The sequence below is a fragment of the Symphalangus syndactylus genome, chromosome 5 (assembly GCF_028878055.3).
Source record: "Symphalangus syndactylus isolate Jambi chromosome 5, NHGRI_mSymSyn1-v2.1_pri, whole genome shotgun sequence".
NCBI lineage: Eukaryota > Metazoa > Chordata > Mammalia > Primates > Hylobatidae > Symphalangus > Symphalangus syndactylus.
In genome coordinates this window covers 41315389-41338047 of record NC_072427.2, presented here as the reverse complement: position 1 = coordinate 41338047, position 22659 = coordinate 41315389, and the positions used below count along the sequence as shown (strand labels likewise).

Below are 22659 nucleotides of genomic sequence, written 5' to 3'. Positions count from 1 at the left end.
CCACCTGCCCACCTCTGGCTAAACAAACTCTGCGTTTGTGCCTCTCTACTTCCACTCACTCCCCTCCCACCTTGTCAATGAATTTTTTGTTCATTTATCGCACTTCATAATAATATATGCAAAGTGCTTAGCTCAAGGCCTGGCACTTCATAAATGAACAAAAAACAGGCCAGGTGTGGTGGCTCACATCTGTAATACCAGCATTTTGGGAGGCCGAGGCAGGTGGATCACCTGATGTCAGGAGTTTGAGACCAGCCTGGCTGACATGGTGAAACCCCTGATTCTACTAAAAATACAAAAAATTAGGCCAAGGCTGGGCACGGTGGCTCACGCTTGTAATCCCATCACTTTGCGAGGCTGAGGCAGGCGGATTACTTGAGGTCAGGAGTTCGAGACCAGCCTGATCAATATGATGAAACCCCGTCTCTACTAAAAATACAAAAATTAGCCAGGTGCAGTGGCAGGCGCCTGTAATCCCAGCTACTCGGGAGGCTGAGGCAGAAGAATTGCTTGAACCTGGGCGGCAGAGGTTGCGGTGAGCTGAGATTGCGCCATTCTACTCCAGCTTGGACGACAAGAGTGAAACTCCGTCTCAAAAAAAAAACAAACAAAAAACAAAAAATAGTAGCTACAGTTCTTATTGAAACAGGGGATCCATCTGATATATGCAAAGCAAAGCGCTTTGCATATATCATTTAATTCTCATGTAGGATGAAATCGGTATCATTATTCCCATTTTACTGATGAGAAAACTGAGGCTTGAAGTAAGTGGCTGATGCAGTTCAGACCCCAGAGTAGGAAGATGCCAAACTGGTAGGTTCTGGCTTCTCTTCCCTTAGTGGTATCTTCTAACAAACTGTATTTCCTGCTAGCTATTCCTTCTTGTGCCTTTGGGGAAGGTCATTTGGTCCTGAACACTGAACATTCATTTGGTCAATCACTGAAACAGGGTAAGATGGGGTCTAAAACCTCCAGCTGAGTGTATGACCTGAAGCCCAACTCTGGGTTTTTTTTTTTTTTTCCTTGAGACAGTCTTGCTCTGTCGCCAGACTGGAGTGCAGTGGCGCGATCTCGACTCACTGCAACCTCTGCCTCCTGGGTTCAAGCGGTTCTCCCACCTCAGCCTCCCGAGGAGCTGGGACTACAGGCGCATGCCACCATGCCCAGCTAAGTTTTTTGTATTTTTAGTAGAGATGAGATTTCACCATGTTGGCCAGGGATGGTCTTGATCTCTTGACCTTGTGATCCACCTGCCTCGGCCTCCCAAAGTGCTGGGATTACAAGCATGAGCCACCGCGACCGGCCAACTCTGAGCTTTTTTAGAGTTGGCAGCAAGGATGCTTCTGAAGGTCAAAGATAATCTCGTGTCAAAAACAGCTCTGGGGCAGGAAGAGTGATGTTCTATGGGAATGAGCCCACAGACCCAGCCACTTCCTCATCAAATGTCCTGGTAGCTGGGTCTCCTGGAGCCCCTAGCTCTGCATTCCCACGGGATGGTAGGAGCTGCTGATGGAGGCAGGCAAGTGGAAGTCCAGCCCTGTAGGAGCTCCAGTTCACAGAGGGGACCTGAACTGGCCTTTTCTGAGGAAAAGAAGACTTGAACCAAACTTGGAGGACCTGGTCAACTTGGATGAAGGAGAATGGGGTGGGACGGGCAGGCTTTCTGTTCAGTGCAGAAAAGCTGGGACTGCTGGTTAAGCCATCAGCATTTCCCAAGCGTCACGGGTGTGTCCCACTGGGTGTTCACATCACAGACCCTCCAAGGGAGGGTTGTCATTGCTGCGTGGCAGATGAGGAAACTCAGCCAGGGTCCAAGACTGCAGGAGGGATGTGCTGAATGCATGTGATAAGGAGAGGGGGACCATTCTTTTTTTATTTTATTTATTTATTTATTTATTTATTTATTTATTTATTTATTTACTTATTTTGAGACAAGGCTTGCTCTGTAACCCAGGTTGGAGTGCAGTGGCACAATCTTGGCTCACTGCAGCCTTGACCTCCCAGGCTCAAGCAATCCTCCCACCTCAGCCTCCCAAGTAGCTGGGACCACAGGTGTGTGCTACCACACTGGGCTAATTTTTCTTTTCTTTCTTTCTTTCTTTTTTCTTTAACTTTTCTTTTCTTTCTTTCTTTCTTTTTTTTTTTTTTTTTTCGAGATGGAGTCTCACTGTCACCCAGACTGGAGTGCAGTGGTGCAATCTTGGCTCACTGCAACCTCTACCTCCCGGGTTCAAGCGATTCTCCTGCCTCAGCCTCCCAAGAAGTTGAGACTACAGGTTCGCATCACCATGCCCGGCTAATTTTGTATTTTTGGTAGAGACAGGGTTTCACCATGTTGGCCAGGCTGGTCTTGAACTCCTGACCTCAAGTGATCCATCTGCCTTGACCTCCCAAAGTGCTGGGATTACAGGTTTGAGCCACTGTGCCCAGTCCTTTCTTTTCTTTTCTTTTTTTTTTTGAGACAGTCTTGCCCTGTCGCCCAGGCTGGAGTGCAGTGGCGCGATCTTGGCTCACTGCAACCTCCGCCTCCCAGGTTCAAGCTATTCTCTGCCTCAGCCTCCCGAGTAGCTGGGATTACAAGCACCCACCACCACGCTCGGCTAATTTTTGTATTTCTTTAAGTAGAGACAGGGTTTCACCATCTTGGCCAGGCTGGTCTTGAACTCCTGACCTTGTGATCCACCCACCTTGGCCTCCCAAGGCGTTGGGATTACAAGAGTGAGCCACCATGCCTGGCCTTTTCTTTTTCTGAGACAGGATATTGCTCTGTCCTTCAGGCTGGAGTACAGTGGCACAATCAGCTCACTGCAGCCTTGACCTCCTGGGCTCAAGCAATCCTCCTGCCTCAGCCTCCCGAGCAGCTGGGACTACAGGTATGCATCACCACACCCAGCTAATGTTTTTTTGATTTTTTGTAGAGACAAGGTCTTGTCATGTTGTCCGGGCTGGACTTGAACTCTCAAAAGTGTTGGGATTACAGACATAAGCTGCTGCGCCCAGCTGAGAGAGACCATTCTGAGAGAGGCTATGGGAGCCTCAGCAGGCTGTGAGACAAGCCTTAGCCGGGGCAGGAGCCTGGAAGCAGGTGGGCAGATGAGGCTGGGCTGCTGGGAGATGCATGAGGTCTGAGCTGGAAGGGATCTCAAAGATCTCTCCAACTCATTTTACAGGAGGAAATTGAGGCCCAAAGAGGGAAAAGCGGCTTGCCCAATGACACACAAGAGGTTAACGGTAGAGCCAGGCTAGAAAGACCCAGAGAAGATCAAGTACACCCGCATTAAACACAAAGTTCACCCTCATATACTCCCACCTCCAGGCACCCCCGCCCCCGCCCCATCCAACAAGCAAGCTAACACTGGGGCAGTGACAGTGGCTGAATTTCCTACTATAATAGACCCTCTTTTCCCAGGATGAAGCCCCCACCTTAGGTTATTAGGGGCTCCAGTCAGACCCAGCTCAGCTTCTAGTTCACTGTGGGGAGCCTGGGGCCTTCCTTCTCATTCCCTGGGCCACAGTTTGCTCATCTGTGATATGAGGCCACTGGACCAACTGACCACTATGCTTTTTTCAGCTCTCAGTGAGCAGAGGGAGGCCAGGCTAGGGCTTCTTCCTCACTCTGGTCCCCCAGCCCCCAGTCCAGCCTGACAGGGGTGGGGCCAGCCTGCTGGGGCTCACATGCCTGAGGAGTAAGAGCCTGGTCCCGAGGAGGCAACATGATCTGTAAAAGATCCCTGACCATCTTTTTGAACCCTGGAGAGGGTGTCTCAGTCATGTGAGGACCACAGGGGGATTAGCGATGCTTAGAAGGGAGGCCAGGGAGGCAGCCACCTGGGGGAAAGACTAGGAAGAGGGGAAGTGGGAGAGAAGGAAGTAGGAGTGGGGCAGGTCTGAGTCAGGGACCCAAGACTTGGGAAAGGCAGTTCTGGTGGGTCTGGAGAGGAGGCAGAAGAGAGGGAAGCAGGCGGAGGAAGGGTGTGTGCTCAGGGCTTTAAATGATGCCTGAAAAGGCCCTAGAAATCATGTGTCACATAGTCCCTGGCACAAGGAGACCTGGCAGAGAAGGGGAGAAAGCGTTAAATCTGGAGACTGCCAGCTTGGATTTCAGACCCTTCCACTCAGGCTGTGTGACCCTGGGCAGGTTTTTTGGCCTCTCTGAGCCTCAGGTTCTAACAAAGAGCAGTTTTGGTGCATCGTTCACACTGGGTGGGCTGTGAGGTCAGATGTCCGTCCAACCTCAGTCCCTCCATGGCCCTTGCCAGTCTTCCTGGGTATGCCCCTCCTTTAGCCAAAGCATATATCCCCCCATGCCCCTCCCCCAAACCCTGCAAGAGCTGCCCTGTCCTAGCCTTCTTGGAGTGCCCCAGCCCCACTAAAAGGGTTCGAGCCAATCCAGGGCCTATACAATGAGGGACCAGCAGGACTTGGGGGATGGGGGAAAGGACCTTCTCAAGGCTCATTTTGGGAGGGGGAGTACATAACTGTTTCCCCTACCCATGCTCCCCCATGACCCACCCCATGGGATATTTGAGTCTCCTCCCCTTTCCCTGAGCTCAGGCCCTGCTTGCTTTCTCCACAACAAGGAGCGAATGTTATTTAAAAAGAGATCAGGAGATTTGCCTTAAATAGGCATGGAGTGCTGTGCCAGGGCCCAGTAGAGGGGCGGGAGAGGAGGCCATCTGGGTGGAGGGGAGAAAGGAGTGGAGCTGAAAGAGAACAACCTCCCAGGAGTGTGCAGAGCCTTTCACAGTTTACCAAGCACAGGCCTAGTCTGCGGAGAGATGCCCCGGTCTTCAGATGCCAGGAGTGTGGAGGTTTTCTGGGAGGCAAGGGGATAGGGCCTGCAGAGTGGGGGGCTGTCTTGAGACCTCCCCTGACACCTGCCCCCACCATCAGTTTCCATACCTTTGGCCCCTGCCCCTGGGCTGCCCCTGCCTGTCCTCCCAGCCCTAGCTTGTAACTGGACGCCCTCCTCACTCTGCACCTTCCCAGGTGAGCTGGGGCTCTGCTTACTGAACCCAACACCCGCTGGGGGCGGGGATTGGGGGGCACCCCTGGGGCGGGCATCTGCCTGGAGGCTAAGGCTGAAGGCGGGAGCTGGAGCTGCGGGGGAGGAGTGGAGATGGGCTGGCTGTCTCATTCACAGCCCCCGCCCCAGGCCTCCTCAGGAATTTGGGGTTCCCATTCCCTATTCAGGGTCACCTTCTAAGCCTTTCAAGCCCCACCCCTCCCATCTTGGTCTGCCAGGGCCAAGGACTCAGGGGCCCCTCCCTGCCATTTATGTCCCAGCAGGTGATGCTCTTGGAATCTTAAGGAAATGGAGTCTGGCCTGTGGGGTTTTGGGGACAGAGCTAGGGGGAAGGGAAGCATCCCATGTTTGGTCCTTTTTTCAAAGGCCCTGAACACCAAGGTGAGGCCTCAGATACCTGGATGCCCAACCTGGATCTGCCATTTACAGCCATATGACCTAGGGCCACCCACCTTCGGTGAGCCTTGACTTCCTCTGTAAACTAGGTCTAAAGATTCCACGGTAGACTGGGCGCAGTGGCTCACACCTGTAATCCCAGCACTTTGGGAGGTTGAGGTGGGTGGATCACCTAAGGCTGGGAGTTCGAGACCAGCCTGACCAACACGGAGAAATCCCGTCTCTACTAAAAATACAAAATTAGCCAGGCATGGTGATGCATGCCTGTAATCCCAGCTACTCAGGAGGCTGAGGCAGGAGAATTGCTTGAACCCGGGAGGGGGAGGTTGCAGAGAGCCGAGATCACGCCATTGCACTCCAGCCTGGTCAACAAGAGCGAAATTACGTCTCAAAAAAAAAAAAAAAAAGAAAAATTCCACTTTAGAGTTGTCGAAGTCGCTTTCATAAGAAGATGGGCAGAAGAGAGAAGGGGGGATTATGCCCAAATGCACTAACTGACCAGGACCCGAACCTCACATGTGTTGCAGGAGGCAGAGTGGAGAGATTTCATCCTCCCCTTCCCCATGGTGGGTGGGCACAGCCCAGGTCCTCCAGGAGGCCAGACAGGAAGGAAGGCTTTGTGAAAGACGGCATTCATTTACTCTGGGCTGCTGTGAATGCTCTTTGTTATTCCCCAGAGGCTGCTCAAGAGGGGGTTGATGGGGGGGGGATGGCCCCTTCAGGTGACAATAATCAAGACAAATAAATAAGAGCTAACCTTGAGGGTTTGCTGCATCCCTGGCCTGACTCCAGCTCTTCTGTCTTCCTAACTCTATCCATGTTTGATCGGCTTTATCCTCATTTCACCAATGATGAAACCAGAGCTCAGATTTAAGCAGAATAACCACGGTCACACAGTCGGGAACTGATGGAGCCAGTGTTTAAACACAGGAATCTGGCTTCAGGGCTCTCTGCTGGCTTTGCAAAAATCCCAGGACCCTGTATCTGGGACTTGGGTTTCAGACACAGCTTGCAGTGTGGCCATGACCAAGTCACCTAACCTCTCAGAAGTTAGATTTCTCAGCCGTGCGCAGTGGTTCACGCCTGTAATCCCAGCACTTTGGGAGAACAAGGCGGGTGGATCACTTGAGGCCAGGAGTTCGAGACCAGCCTGGTCAACATAGTGAAACCCCATCTCTACTAAAAATACAAAAATTAGCCAGCTGTAATCCCATCTACTCGGGAGGCTGAGGCAGGAGAATCGCTTAAACCCCTGAGGCAGAGGTTGCAGTGAGCTGAGATCTCACCACTGCACTGCAACCTGGGTGACAGAGCAAGACTCTGTCTCAAGAAAAAAAAAAAGAGAGAAAAAAAAAGAAATTAGGTTTCTCTCTTTATAAAATGGGGACAATTGTCCCAACCTCCCAGGGTTATTGTGAAAAACAAACTAGAGGGTTAATGAGGCCAGGCATGGTGGCTCGCCCCTGTAATCCCAATGCTTTGGGAGGCTGAGGCAGGAGTATTGCTTGAGCGCAGGAGTTGGAGGCTGCAGCAAGCTCTGACTGTGTCACTGCACTCCAACCTGGGTGACAGAGCTAGACCCTATCTCAAAAACAAAAACCAACAAGAGGGTTACGTGAGCACAAAGCAGATAATCTGATGGAAGATTGTTTAAAACTTCCCTGCTCTACACTAACTCAGCCCCCACCTCCTAAAGTGTCCATGCACCCCCCACCTAAGCCCAGAGACTGGGAGACAAAGGCTCTGCGGGTCCCTGGGAAAGGACTGAATGACCAATTGGCGCCACCTAGTGGTCCGTGGTGCGTGAGGAGCGGGAGGGCCCGGCTGCTCTGGGATGGGGGGTTGAGTGAGATCATTAGCCCAGTTCGGATGGGAAAAATATACCAGGACGTCAGAAAGGATGGGGTCAGGCCTAGCTGGCACCCCACTGAAGACAGGGTGAAGGTGCGCACAGGGCTCAGGGTTCTATTCTAGTTCCAGTTCTGCCACTAAGAATCTCTCCAGGCCTCAGCTACCTCCTTTGCAGAATGGGAGTAAACATTCCTTACCTCTCAGGTCACTGTCCAAGCCTTTGTTCACTTATGAAACATTTAATGAAGCGTCTGCTTTCAAAAGCCATCCTGCTGAGGGTTGTGAGGACACAAAGACATCTCAGCTGTGTCTCTCGGGATCAAGGGATCCGCTTCATCCTAGTGGGGAGACTGACCTGTAAATTGCTCACTACCCTCAGATGCAGATCCCAGGGGACACTGAGAAGGGAGTACGAGGCACAGGAGGCAAGTGGAGGGACAGCAGGAAGTGGGACTCCCCCTCCAAGGGTGAATGTCTTTGAGAAGTGGCAGGAACTGTGACAAGTCAGGTCATAAGATTATCTTCCTGAGGGCCATCGCCCGGCCCCTGTTGCCTGGCCCCCTGCCTGCCTCCCAGCTGGGGACTGGATTGCCCTGGGCTGAGCCCCCTTCTCTGAGCTCAGGCCCCTCAGGGTCAGGCCAGCCTCCCCACATACCACCTTCTCTTGCATTAAAGCCTTTAAAGTGGACCATAGGTCCATCAAGGATAGTTCACATCTCTGTGCATTTGCACTGTGTAGCTCCTCTCTCCAAACACCTTTTCTCCAACTTGTCCACCTGGCAAACTCAACTCCAGCCTTCCTGTGGGAGAGTGGAGTGTGCGAAATCCCTGCAAGTAGGAAGGAAACAGAAGTCAAGGGGTGCCCCCCGCCCCCATCAGCATTGGCACAGCCTGTGAGAATGTGAAATATACATTTGGTCTTCATCCCCATTTCCTGGCATACAACTCCTAAAATCCTTGGAATCTCCAAAGTGGTAAGTGTCTTTTTGTATGCTGATGATTGCCTGATGGCCGGCAGCCCGTAGGCAGCTTCAGGATGGGGTTGGTCACCAGAAAGACCAGGGTGGGATTAGAAGGTTGGGACTTTCAGCCCCACCCTGTGACCTCAGGGGAGGGGAGGGAGCTGAAGGTTAAGTTGATGGCCAATGGTTAATCAATCATGCCTACATAACGAATTCTCCATAAAAGGCCCCAAAGCAGACGGTTCTGAGAGCTTCCAGATAGCTAAGCACGTGGAGATTACTGGAGGAAGGCTTTCCCAGAGAGGGAAATTAGCCAGGCATGGTGGTGGGCGCCTGTAGTCCCAGCTACTTGGGAGGCTGAGGCAGGGGAATGGCATGAACCCTGGAGGCAGAGCTTGCAGTGAGTCGAGATCACACGACTGCACTCCAGCCTGGGCAACAGAGCAAGACTCTGACTAGAAAAAAAAAAAAAAAAAATTCTGGCTGGGCACGGTGGCTCAAGCCTGTAATCCCAGCACTTTGGGAGGCCGAGGCGGGCAGATCACGAGGTCAGGAGATCGAGACCTTCCTGGCTAACACGGTGAAACCCCGTCTCTACTAAAAATACAAAAAAAAAAAAAAATTAGCTGGGTGTGGTGGCGGACGCCTGTAGTCCCAGCTACTCGGGAGGCTGAGGCAGGAGAATGGCGTGAACCCGGGAGATGGAGCTTGCAGTGAGCCGAGATCGCGCCACTGCACTCCAGCCTGGGCGACAGAGCGAGACTCTGTCTCAAAAAAAAAAAAGAAAATAAAGAACCGTGAGGTTTCTTGCACACCTCATAAAATAATCCACTATTGTGATCTGGCATGCGGGTCAGGAATGTCTGGAGCTCCCCCACCATATGGAACTCACTTGTCTTCCTCTGGGGGCCTTCCAGAGAGCATCTTCACCATGAGAAGGGATTGCTAAGGAGAGGACTTTCAGGTGCCCAGGTAGTCTCACGAGAAAGACATTTTATATAGCAGGACAGATGCATATGAGACCAGGAAAAGCTGTGATCAGTCCCTGCGGAAGGGGAAGGGGCTGGGTGAGTGGGATGCCTCAGCCATGTGTGGAGGGTGGGGTCAGAGAGAGGAGTCCCAGGTGAGGATGCAGAAGATAACTGCATCACCGGACCCTCAGACATCCCCAACAACCCAGCCTTCGGGGATGATTGGAGAGTCATCCTGGGCAGAATCACTAGGCCCTCTTGCAACTTGATGAAACATTCGGCCTCTTGCCAGTGGCCACAGGACTTGTGTGGGAGACCAAAGTCAACCAGCCCCATGCCGGCCTTTAGGTCTGAACTGAGTCTCGGGGAGGAGGTAGCAGAGTGCAGAGCTCCTGCCCCTGGCGGCTGTGCTCAGTGTCTGGTGGCGGCTGCAAAGGTCTTCCTGGCCTGACTGCTCCCAGCTCTACTCCTGCCAGTGGCTCTAGCCTTTCGGATTCCTATTTGTTTCCAAGCCTAGTTTTCTGGGCTTCATATCAGTTCTTTGAGATAGCCTGTTGTTATCTTCCTTTCCTGCTTCAATTATCCTGAGTCAGTTTCTCCTCTTTCCATCCAAAAACTCCGAAGGGTGCAGAGCTGTTAGAGAATATGAGATAGTGCTATCTGGGCTGAACTGGGTGGTCCCCAAACCGTGTGTTCAGTGGAAGGAAGTGGAATTATTCAGTGGAAGAGTGAAAGAAGCAAAGTGCAACCAGATTGTAACTGCCCTGAGGACAGGGCCTCAGTGTGACCTGCTCACAGCTGGACCTGGGAGAAGGGATGTATTGTATGGGGAAATTGGGAACATCTGACATATAAATGGCACCACATTTAAAGACCCCCATGGCGTGAACCCGGGAGGCGGAGCTTGCAGTGAGCCGAGATTGCGCCACTGCACTCCAGCCTGGGTGACAGAGCAAGACTCCGTCTCAAAAAAAAAAAAAAAAAAAAAAGACCCCCATGGTTGCCCACTTGTTGTGGGGTAGGGGAAGGAGGTGTCACTCTGGTGGGCTTGTTTTCTGCTCCTAAGAGTGTCTTCTGTTTGGAACAGAGAAAAGAGATTGTGCCACAGAAAAACAATTGACTCAGCTGGGCACAGTTGGGAGGCTGAGGTGGGCAGATCACAAGGTCAGGAGATCAAGACCATCCTGGCCAACATGGTGAAACCCTGTCTCTACTAAAAATACAAAAATTAGCTAGACGTGGTGGTGTGTGCCTGTAATCCCAGCTCCTTGGGAGGCTGAGGCAGGAGAATCACTTGAACCAGGGAGGCAGAGGTTGCAGTGAGCTGAGATTGCGCCACTGCACTCCAGCACTCCATCCTGGCAACAGAGCAAGACTCTGTCTCAAAAAAAAAAATTGACTCCTCAGGTCAGGGAGGGTGGCACCACCATTCCCAGCTAATTTTTGTAGAGATGGGGTTTCACCACGTTGGCCAGGCTGGTCTTGAACTCCTGACCTCAAGCCTCCGGAGTCCCTCCCAGGACTACGCCACTGTGCCCGGCAAATTTTTGTTTTTTGCTAGAGACAAGGGCTTCATCATGTTGCCCAGCTGGTCTCGAACTCCTGGGCTCAAGCAATCCACCTGCCTTGGCCTCCCAATATGCTGGGATTACAAGCGTGAGCCACCATATCCGGCCATCTTTTTTTTTTTTTTTTTTTTTTTGAGAGCCTCTCTCTGTCACCCAGGCTGGAGTGCACTGCAAGCTCCGCCTCCCGGGTTCACTCCATTCTCAGCCTCCAGAGTAGCTGGGACTACAGGCGCCCGCCACCACGCCCAGCTAATTTTTTTGTATTTTTAGTAGAGACAGGGTTTCACCGTGTTAGCCAGGATGGTCTCCATCTCCTGACCTCATGATCCGCCCGCCTTGGCCTCCCAAAGTGCCAGGGATTACAGGCGTGAGCCACTGCACCCAGCCCCAGCCACGTTTTTTATTAATCTGACACCTGTTGCTGCCAATGCATGCCTCCATCATAACCCGTGTTTACCACCCAGAATTGATACCTTTTCACTCACAAGCAGAGAATCTTAGTTTTAGCTAGCCTGTGAGGACCCCTGGACAATTTCCAACAGGCTTTTTGAAAAACTGAAGTTAGTTTGTTGGTGATCAGGTTCAAGCTGGGGAGACCATCAAGGCTCAAACTGAGAAATTTCAACTGAGGCTCCTAGCAAATGCAGCAACATATAGCAGGCCTGTTTGTTTCCCACCACGTGAATTCTCTAGTATGTTTGACTATTGGGTGATGGTAACTCATCTTCACCAAATGACAATGTCATTTCTTTTTTTTTTTTGAGACAGAGTTTCGCTCTTGTTGCCCAGGCTGCAGTGCAATGGCGCAATCTCAGCTCACTGCAACCTCCACTTCCCCACCTCCCGGGTTCAAGCGATTCTCCTGCCTCAGCCTCCTGAGTAGCTGGGATTACAGGCATGCACCATCATGCCTGGCTAATTTTGTATTTTTAGTAGAGACGGGGTTTCTCCATGTTAGTCCGGCTGGTCTCGAACTCCCGATCTCTGGTGATCCACCCGCCTCGGCCTCCCAAAGTTTTGGGATTACAGGCGTGAGCCACCATGCCCGGTGACAATGTCATTTTATTGCTCGTCACCAACATCAGATAACTCAGCTTTTCAAACGACCAGTGATACTAAGACCATCTCACAGAAGGGTGTGATCTCAGCCACTGTGGCCTAAACAAACACGTGTGTGCACGTGCACAAGTGAGAGGGAGAGAGAGGAGGCAGGAGGCACAGTTTTTACACAATTCTCTAGTTTATTTATCCAAAATAAATACAACCTGAGAACATCCATTTCAAATGTCCCCAACACTATTTATCCCCTGAAAAAGCAGCTTAAAATATGGGTGCACATTTTGCAGCTTATGTTCTTCAGTTAGGCTCTGAAGGGTGTTTGTTCTGGGCTGGGCTAGGCTGGGCCTAGCTGTAGAGACACACCTAAGTTCCATTCTCTGTTTGGAGGCTGTACCCAGTCTGAGTCCCCCCCAGTCCCCTCCAAGAGCCCTAATGCTGCTTCCGGAGCACCTGTCTTCATTGCCTCTCCCTTCTGCAGCCTGAAAGGAGGGATGTTCAGGACTTTGCAGCTCTGTGTCCAGCCCTTGCAGAGAGCTTTGTCCTCTGACACCAGCTACCACACAGGCTCATTCTCAACTGGCACAGAAAGGGTTACTTCTGACCCTAAAGCAGCTGACCCAGGGCAAAGTGAGAGAAACTGAAGCACAGCTGGTATGTGGGTTTAAAGTACTCTCCCTTTAACCCTGCCAGGAGGCTGAGAGTCCCTGAAAAATACAGAAGGGGACACTGCCCGCCTACTCCAGTTATTCCTTGGGGCCCTGGGCCACTAGGGAGCAGGAGGACAGGGAGGCCACCCTTTGTCTTCTCTTTGTGGGTGAGGCTCAGAGGTTTGGGTCCACGTTCTCCTGGTCTGAGGCTGCCTCATCATCATCTGGGGACTCCTGGATCAGAGCCAGAGAAGCCCAGTCATGGGTTTGTGCTGTTCCCCTGGGCCATAACCTGGGGGCCAGCATCTCTTTCCTCTTGCTCTCACCCCCAAAGGAGCCAGCAGAGAGCTTTTCTGCCCCCACCGCAGGTCCCACTGGGCCGGCCCTCCCTCTGTCCTAGCTCCCACCCTGCCCATGGCCACAGCCCACCACTAGATGACTCCCTCTCACCAGACTGAGGCCCCTGCCCCGCCGCAGGGTGGCATAGAAGTGCAGCACACGGGGGTCACAGCGAACCGCCATAGGGTCAAAGTCCAGCACACGTAGGCCCTGCAAGCTGCGGGCCCGGGAAAGGGCCACATAGGCCTGGCCACTGGCAAACACACGGCCCAGAGAAATCTCCACACAATCCAGGGTCATGCCCTGGGGGATGCAGGGACAGAGATGGAGCCAGCTCAGCCTGAAGTCCCTTGCCCCAAAGAGCCTGACCCTTTACCAGCCCTGCTACTGCCCCTGAATCTCCTCATCCAGTCCAGAGAGTCTCTAGACAGAGGGACAGCATGACAGCAGGTGGCTGTCTGAGTAGGAGGGGGACCAGGAGACAGATCCAGGTAAGAGTTGAGGGATGGAGTGAAAGGAAAGCACTCAGGCTCTGGGTCAGATAGGCGTGGAGCTGAATCCAGGCTGCCACTCACTACTGTGTGACATGGGACATGTTCCTTAACTTCTCTGAGCTCTGGTTTCTTTCTGTGCAAAATAGGATTATTCATTATATCTATACTTTATACAATGGTTGTATACAATTTATACGATTTAACGTATCTAGTGGTGGCTTAGAAAATGGTGGGGCAGGAGATGGCAGAGGGGAAGTGAATGTATCCAGGAAAGGGAGAGGAGGTGGGCTTGGAAATTCACCAAAGAAAAGTTTATTCTGGGCTGGGTGTGGTGGCTCACGCCTATAATCTCAGCACTTTGGGAGTCCAAGACGGGCAGATCACCTGAGGTCAGGAGTTCGAGACCAGCCTGGCCAACACGGCAAAACCCAGTCTTTACTAAAAATACAAAAAATTAGCCAGGCGTGGTGGCGGGCACCTGTAGTCCCAGCTACTCTGGAGGCTGAGGCAGGAGAATCTCTAGAACCTGGGAGGTGGAGGTTGCAGTGAGCCAGGATCGCGCCACTGCACTCCAGCCTGGGCGACAGAGCAAGACTCCGTCTCAAAAAAAAAAAAAAGACACATAGACCCCAACATGCCTGACCTCCCTCTGCCCGCCCTGTCCCCGCCCCCCACACCAGTGCTCACTTGGCTCTTGTGGATGGACATCGCCCAGGCCAGCTGGAGGGGCAGCTGCTGCCGACTGAGGAGCTGGCTCCCGGTGGCCTGCACCGTCCAGCGGTCAGCGCGGATGACCTCAGTGACTCCACACAGGAACCGCACCTGGGGTAGCCCTAAGGAGGGCATGGAGCAGCCCAACTTTAGCTCTGTTTCAGGGCTCTGAGGTGAGGAGCAGGGGCCTCTGGAGCTTTCCTTCCTAGTCTTTTTCTCCCCCCACCATTCCTGGGGCCATGCTGCAAAGCCCCGTAGCAGGACTGCCACCTCCTCTCAACACTTACCTCTCCCTTCTGCCTCGAACCCGACTACCACCCCTCGGGCGCCATTCACCAGGCCCCGAGACACCGATAAGTTTTTCACCAGCATCACCTGCAAGGGAGAGAGAGGAATGGACAGCAGCCCCTTTACCCATGCCTGGTCTTAGCTTAGCCATTGCTGTTCTCAGAGGCTGAGGGCAGGGAGCTGTCATGGGGACACTGAATCCCAATCCTTAGCTCTGCCACTGGCTGCCTGTGACCCCTGGGGCAAGTTGCCTTATCTTCCTCAGTCCCAATTTTTCTTTATGTCAAAGAGGAATAATATTTGCTCAATTTGCCCCAGAAGGAGGTGGTAAGGGATCAACAAGGCAACCTCTATCACAGGGCTTTGAAAATGATTGGCTCGGTTATAGGTACATCTGTGGACCACAGATCTTGACGGATGGCCTCTAGGTCCTGCCACCCCCCTCAGATACACTGTGCCTGCATTTTCTCCTTGGGTGCCCTAAGGAAAATCTTCTGCCCACCCCCAACATTGGGGGAGGAATCAGGACTGTCTCCCATTTATAAAGTATACTACAGAAGACAGCTCTGTGGGGTAGGTATTTCATTCCCCATTTTTAGGGATGAGGGGACAGAGCTTCAGCAAGGGAAAGAAATTTGCCCAAAACAACACTGCTTGGAGGACCTCTTGGTGTAGGAAGAGAAAAACAGTAGAAAGCTTAAGATGGGAAGGTGGGTGCGAACAGGAGGCAGGGAGGTTTTCAGTGTGGTCAAAGCTGGGCCCACTGGCTGCAGAGTGGCCTGGGCAGAGGGGTAGGGATCAGCAAGGCCCATGCGGGACAGCCCAAGCTCCCAGGGGCTAGGCCCCGCTTCCCACTCACCTGAGCCCCCAGCTTTAGTTGAAGGAGCTGGCTAACAGGACACTGGGCATCCAGGGTACTGGCCAGGTCAGGGTTGCTGTCCATAGCCTCAAATCTGTGTACCTTACCTGGAGAAAAAGAGTTGAGCAAACAGATCACAAATCACTGACTTGTGACTCAGTATCCCAAAAAAGACTTTTTAAAATTTTTATTTATTTTTATTTTATTTTTTGACGGAGTTTCGCTCTGTTGCCCAGGCTGGAGTGCAATGGCGCGATCTCGGCTCACTGCAACTTCTGCCTGCCAGGTTCAAGTGATTCTCCTACCGCAGCCTCCCGAATAGCTGGGATTACAGGTGCCCACTACCACGCCTGGCTAATTTTTTTTGTATTTTTAGTAGAGACGGGGTTTTGCCATGTTGGGCAGGCTGGTCTCGAACTCCTGGCTTCAGGCGATCTGCCTGCCTTGGCTTCCCAAAGTGCTGGGATTACAGGCGTGACCCACTGCACCCAGCCTCCAAAAAACACTATTAGACCAGAGCACGAGGGTAGGGAGTAGAGGCAGCGCAGGCCTGGTGGGCTGTGGAATTTAGTTCATCACACCTCTCAAAGTCACAGTTGCATTTGCAAATATGAGGGCCTTTATGGCTACAGAGGTTGGGGGCCTAGGACCCAGAGGCCCATGTTGCCTGGGGGCCACACCTGCTTATAACCCTTCCCAGCTGGTCTTGCCCAGCCCAGGCTCCCTGCTCACCTGGCAACTCCTGAAGCCGCCTCTCGTTGGTGAGGGCCACATCATCCTGGTGGGTGCAGAGCCTCGTGGCCACAATCCCATCTCGCCCCACCTTGTGGGAAGCTGTGGCCTGGAGCTGGCGGGTCACCTCATCTGAACACCTGTTGGGGCTGGACTGTCAGGGCAGAGCCCACCTGTGCAGCAGGGAAGGTGGGGAACATGGGCAGGATGGCTCAAGCAGCAGGCCATGGGTCAGGCCTTGGGACTGGAAGAGGGCACCAGGGAAGAGTTACTGCCCCCTCAAGCTGGCCAACCTGTCCCTTCCAAATTTGGACCCCAAACATGGGGAATAAGCAGGGGCAGGGTACTGAGCTTTGATCACAGGTGGGCACCCTTCCCTGTGCTGCCCCAGGTCAGAGCTGGCTACGCTCCCACTCCATAATGCTCCTGAGGAAGTTGGCTATGATGAGTGAGCACAGGCTGGAGATTTGCAGGGCTCAGACTGGCCTCCAGGGTACAATCTTCTATCCGCTTGCCTGCTACCTTGGGTGAAAAATCTACCTTATGTTTCTTTTTTGTTTTTTTTTTCTTTTTTTTTGAGACGGAGTCTCGCTCTGTCACCAGGCTGCAGTGCAGTGGCGTGATCTTGGCTCACTGCAACCTCCACCTCCCGGGTTTAAGCGATTCTCCTGCCTCAGCCTCCCAAGTAGCTGGGACTACAGGTGCGTGCCACCACGCCCAGCTAATTTTTGTATTTTTAGTAGAGACTGGGTTTCACCAGGTTAGCCAGGCTGGTCTCAAACTCCTGACCTCGTGATCCGCCTGCCTCGGCCTCCCAAAGTGCTGGGATTACAGGCGTGAGCCACGATGCCCAGCCCCTGACACCTACTTTATGCCAGGCCTTGTGCTAGGTGATGGAGACCCAACCCTGAGGGAGGCTGGGTCCCAGCACTCACAGAGCGACCATCTCCTATGGTGCCATGACAGTCTTGACTACAATCCATCCTGAGTTGCCCAGTACCCTGCCCAAGGCTTCTCTTCCTGCATGGAGTGCTTGCTCCTGAGGGTAACCATTCTCCCCCTTTCCTGGGTCCCTCCCTGTGTTCCACTGTGGCCCATGCCTGGATCCTCATCCCATCGCCCCTTCCCCATCCAGCAGAGCTCACCTGCCCAGCCTCACGGCCTGCAGTAGAGAGATGAAGGTCTGGTCTGCCTGCCTCCACACCTTGGTCAGCTCCAGGGTCACTGACACACACCTCTTCCAGCTCTTGGCCTGGTGGGGGCAGGGTGGGGGTGGGTCAAGGAGCAGAGCAGACCCCCAAGGAGAGCAGAGCTAGGAGGTGAGTAGTACCTGGAAGCAGAACCGTGGGGGCTGGGAGCCCTTGGTCACAGGTGGCAGCTGCAGAAAGTCCCCACAGATAATGAGCTGGATCCCTCCGAATGGCTTGTTCTGCTGCCGGACAGCTCTGGAGAGGAGCGTGAGGTGCTTTAGGGGCACACGAAAGACCACCAGGTCCCAGTTCTCACCTGCTGCCCTCTGAACATACTGACCTGGCCACGGCCTCCAGTTTGTCAAACAGGTCTGCCTCCACCATTGAGATCTCGTCAATGACCAACCGCTGGCAGTTCAGCCAGCCCTGCCGCACGCCTGGCCTTTGGGCCAGGGCCACACACTGGGCTAGAGGAGCCTGGCCTGAGCCGATGCCTGTGAGTGACACTATTCAGCCTGGGCTAATACCCAAAGCCTCTCTTTTTTTTTTTTTTTTTTGAGAGAAGGTCTCTTTCTGTCGCCCAGGCTGAAGTGCAGTGGCACGATCTTGGCTCACTGTAACCTTGGCCTCATGGGCTCAAGCAATCCTCCCACCTCAACCTCCATAGTAGCTGGGACTACAGGCACACACCACCATGCTCAGCTAATTTTTGTTTTGTTTTGAGATGGAGTCTCACTGTGTCACCCAGGCTCGAGTACAGTGGCATGATCTCGGCTCACTGCATGCTCTGCCTCCCGGGTTCACGCTATTCTCCTGCCTCAGCCTCCGGAGTAGCTGGGACTACAGGCGCTTGCCACCATGCCCGGCTAATTTTTTTGTATTTTTAGTAGAGACGGGGTTTCACCGTGTTAGCCAGGATGGTCTTGATCTCCTGACCTTGTGATCCGCCCGCCTCGGCCTCCCAGAGTGCTGTGATTACAGGCGTGAGCCACTGCGCCCGGCCGCTAATTTTTTTTTTTTTTTTTTTTTTTTTTTTTTTGAGACGGAGTCTCGCTCTGTCGCCCAGGCTGTAGTGCAGTGGTGCGATCTCGGCTCACTGCAAGCTCCGCCTCCCGGGTTCACACCATTTTCCTGCCTCAGCCTCTCCGAGTAGCTGGGACTACAGGCGCCTGCCACCACGCCCGGCTAATTTTTTGTATTTTTAGTAGAGACAGGGTTTCACCGTGGTCTCGATCTCCTGACCTCCTGATCCGCCCGCCTTGGCCTCCCAAAGTGCTGGGATTACAAGCGTGAGCCACCGCGCCTGGCCTTCGGCCGCTAATTTTTAAATTTTGTGGAGACAGGGTCTCACTGTGTTGGCCAGGCTGGTCTCAAACTCTTGGGCTCAAGCGATCCACCCACCTTGGCCTCCTAAAGTTTTGAGATTACATGAGTGAGTCACCGCACCCAGCCCCCAAAACCCCCTCTTTATGCAGACCTCCCCCTCTCCCTTCCCAGAAGCTGGGCTTGCTCTTAGCTCAAGTCCTACGGGTTCCTACTTACCTGCAAAGGCATGGAGGGTGGTGCCCCCGATGTGGCAGGCTGCCACCCCAGTGCTGGCAGTGGCCACAGTGCCTGTGGGGGGCAGTGAGCCCAGGATTCGTTTCAGCAGATATGACTTCCCTGTTCCTGGACAGGGGCAAAGTTAGACAGGTCTCCCTGTTCCTCTATCCCACCCCACCACTGTCCCCCTACCTCCTCTCTGCCCCCACTACCTGCACTCCCAGTGAAGAAGATGCTCTGGCCTTTCAGGACGGCCCTCAGCACAGCAGCCTGTTCCTCAGAAAGCTGTGGCTTGGTGGAGGGTAAGCTCAGCCTCTTCACAGGCAGGGGCCACCTTGGGGCTTCCTGGGGGGAACAGAGCTATCTCAGAGCATCCTCCCACCCACTAGGCATTGCCCCCACCCTTCTTGGCCCACGTGCAATGCTGGGCCTGGTAACCCTTTGTCCTCTGCTGCCTTCATTCCTTGGAGCTCTTGGGTTTGCCTGGAGAGCTTGCCAGCAACTATTGGGGTCCCGATCTCTCCTTGTGCCCTGAAGACCCCCATTGTCCAGTCCTGGGCAGACCACCCCAGTGTGGTCCAGACCCTCGCTCAGCTCCTTCCCCTGGGTTCCCTAACCCTTCTCATCCTGTCACCTAAGTTTCTTTCCTGTCACCTAAGTTTCTCTTCCTATCACAAACCTGTTTCTCACCTCAAAACACCCAAGCAAAACCCTGCCTAGCCAGGGCCCCTTCTTGTTCTGTCTCTGTCCTCTCGCCAACTTAGTGTCGAACCCTGGTGGGCTATGATTCACCTGCCCCAGCCCACAAAAGTTGTCAAACCCACCAGACTTTGCTCCCCTCATCTGCTTCAACTGTTGGCTGCCCAGGACAAGAATGACCACTTCATTCTCTCCATAAGCTCCTCTCCTCTGGGCCTATTACCCTCTCCCAGCATTCTTTCTGTAGTCCTTTGCAAGCCTCCTTCTCTTCTTTCTCTCTTGCTCTCTTTTTTTTTTTTGAGGAAGAGTCTTGCTCTGTCACCCAGGCTGGAGTGCAGTGGAGCGATCTAGGCTCACTGCAACCTCTGCCTCCCAGGTTCAAGCTATTCTCCTGCCTCAGCCTTCCAAGTAGCTGGGATTACAGGCGCCCGCCACTGCACCTGGCTACTTTTTGTATTTTTAGTAGAGATGAGGTTTCACCATGTTGGCCAGGTTGGCCTCAGAACTCCTAACCTCAGGTGATCCGCCCACTTTAGCCTCCCAAAGTGCTGGGGTTACAGGCGTGAGCCACCATGCCCGGCCTCTGCTTTCTCTTTTAATGTAGCCAGGTCCCATTTCCTGTTTTCACTTACTCCGTCTCAGGGATTACACTTTAACAACCACAGGCACAATTCCCACACTCCTGTCATACTCAGATGTCAGATGGGTATCTGAGATAACCAGCAGCGCCCTCAAATACCCACACCGGCTTCCCCCCAAACTTGGGTCTCTAGGTCTCTGCCATCTTTAAGAATGGCACATCTACTCCTAAAGGTGTCCCCTTTTTCCCGTCCTCACTGTGCTAGGCTCGGCCCCAGCCTGGGGCTCCGCAGGCCGCTTCACCAGCGTGGTGTCCGGAACCCGGGTAGCCGCCCCGAGCCGCCGCTCCTCGGGCTGCACAGGGCTGATGGTGACGAAGTCGCGGGGCCGCGGGCCCAGCAGCTGCGCTCGGGCGGAGGCCGGCCCGGGACCCGGGGCCGCAGCCAGCTTGAGGCGCAATGTGCGCAGGAAGCGGCGCAGGCGGTCTGGGGGGCAGTCCGAGAGCAGCAGCTGTACTGCGCCGGCCCCGGGGGCGCCGTGGGCGGGGACTCGCAGGGTGCTGCGCCCGGCCTCGGCGAAACGCGTGAAGAGGCGCGCGGCGCGCAGAGGGAAGCAGCGCGGCCTCCCCGCGGGCCCTGGAGCTTGCAGCCGCAGCATCAACTCGCGGCGCTCGTTGCGACCCAGGCTCAGCTCCGCGGTGCGCAGGGCCTGGCGCCTTCGCGGCTGCCCGCCCGGGCTCAGCTCCTCCACAGCCACGCGGCACCGCAGCTCCGAGTCCTCGTATTCCCCTGCTGCCGCCTGTATGCCCGAGAGCATCGCCACCGCCTCTGCAGGTCTGCGAAGACACCGGAGCACAGGGGTCATGAGGATTCGTGAGACGTAATGGGTGCTACAGGGGACGTAATGAGTGCTATAAAGGACGTGACAGGGAGCAGGGTCAAGGCTACACAGGATCACGAGGACTGTCACTGGTAACACAAGGAGGTCACAGAGACGGAGAAAGGGCTTTGGGCTAACCGAAAATCCACCCTTAGAATGTACCCTGGGCCGGGCGCGGTGGCTCACGCTTGTAATCCCAGCACTTTGGGAGGCTAAAGTGGGCGGATCACCTGAGGTTAGGAGTTCTGAGACCAGCCTGGCCAACACGGTGAAACCTCGTCTCTACTAAAAATACAAAAAATAGCCGGGCGTGGTGGCGGGCGCCTGTAATTCCAGCACTTTGGGAGGCTGAGGAAGGAAGATCGCTTGAGCCCAGGAACTCGAAGCCATCCTGGGCAACATAGCGACACCCTCTAATTTAAAAAAAAAATACATACATATAAATACATACATATGCATACAGTATATATATGTGTGTGTGTATATATACACATATATATATACACACACGCACCCTGCTACATAATTTCCATTTCTATATATACAATTTCTCTCTATATATATACACACAACAATATATACAATTTTTATATACCCACACACATACACACACACCCTGCTACACAACAATTTCCAGAGCGGCGGATGGGCACCCAGGATTAGGGAGCCTCAGGTGTCCTGCAAGGACCTCACTAGAATGGGGGTCCCTGCGCAGGAAGAATCCTCCTTCCCCAAGACCCAGGGCCAGCACAGGAATCCTCAGAGTCCTCTCCCCAGGAAGCAGGAGAATCGCCCGTGGGGAGATGCAAAGAGGGCTGCCGTGTAATAAGCGCCTTCTGCCTTGCAGGTACATTCACTGGCTTATATGCAGCGGGCAGGTCTCACTATTCCCCGTGTACAGACGTGGAAACAGGCTGAAAGAGGGAAACTCACTTGCCCTTTATAAGCCACAGCGGCTAGTAGTCAAAGTCAGTGTGTGCCCTCGCGCTTCCCACCACCAAGGTGGGGACGAGGTGGAAGATATTCGGCTAGGGAAATCGCAGGGGACCCTGGGACCCTAGAATCCATACTCCCTTAGGCTGACCCACTTGTCTGCACCCTCCCGCCGGAAACCGCTAGATAAATCAGGCTCTTTGCTCCCCACCTCTGGGTTCGGGCAGACACTCACTTGTGCCGACACTCAGATGAACAAGCAGATCGTAGCCGGCCTGTGGCGAAGCTCCGAAACTAGAAATTTTTCAAATGCTAGAGGCAGAAAATCACCCAATCACCGACTGGATCTTTAAATTCTCCAGCCACTCAGAGGTAGGGGCGTAACAATGGGCGTGTCTTTCTTTGCCTCTCTACTCCAGGAGCTTGGGCTGTACCAATTGCCTGCTAGAGGAAGGAGGTTTATGGAGGTGGCCGAGCATACCAAATCCAGTGGACAGCTGGGCATGGTGGGAGGAGGCCGCAACCGCGGCCGCGGCAGCCCCCCGGCGGCGCGTGGTGTCGGGTCTGAAAACCCTACGCGACTCCGAAGATTTATTTTCAGAACCATCCTCCCAGCACACTCCCTCTCCCCTCTAGCCCGCACACAGAGGCTGGGCTTAGCCTTGGGGAAGATCTGCCTTTGGTCCCTCACACCCCTGTTTACACTCACAGTACCATTGTCCAGTTCTGGGCAGACCACCCCAAGGCCTGCCCAATCCCTCCCCCGCCCCCAACCCTACATCCTTCTCTGCCTTTGTAAGGGACATTTTACGCTTTGGCTCTGTCACCCAGCTGAGGCCCATGAGTGAGAAACTCTGAGACCTGTGCCACGTGCCAGAGGGTACAGCGGAAGCGAGTAGAGTCTCTGTCTTCAGGGAAATTTTATCCCTCTTCT

At 53.7% G+C, this 22659-nt stretch overlaps 1 protein-coding gene across 6 annotated transcripts; it reads right to left on the bottom strand.

Annotated features, from left to right (window-relative positions):
* Window positions 1-11995: 11995 nt before the first annotated feature.
* Window positions 11996-22166, bottom strand: PIF1 (PIF1 5'-to-3' DNA helicase). 6 transcript variants are annotated; one of them, XM_055278127.2, is made up of 13 exons: window positions 21961-22166; window positions 20172-20748; window positions 18848-18980; window positions 18636-18761; window positions 17434-17587; window positions 17234-17348; window positions 17049-17155; window positions 15904-16043; window positions 15172-15278; window positions 14312-14399; window positions 14001-14146; window positions 12931-13122; window positions 11996-12312 (listed from the first exon to the last, which is right to left on the bottom strand). In XM_055278127.2, the coding sequence occupies exons 2-13, from the start codon at window positions 20727-20729 to the stop codon at window positions 12055-12057; spliced, it is 2124 nt and encodes a 707-aa protein (XP_055134102.1). In that variant the 5' UTR covers window positions 20730-20748; window positions 21961-22166; the 3' UTR covers window positions 11996-12054. The 6 variants fall into 6 exon arrangements, with proteins under 6 accessions (XP_055134102.1, XP_055134103.1, XP_055134104.1 ...); XM_055278128.2 differs by having other exon boundaries at window positions 11996-12714; window positions 21961-22033; XM_055278129.2 differs by having other exon boundaries at window positions 11996-12714; window positions 21937-22030.
* Between the last annotated feature and the right edge of the window lie 493 nt (window positions 22167-22659).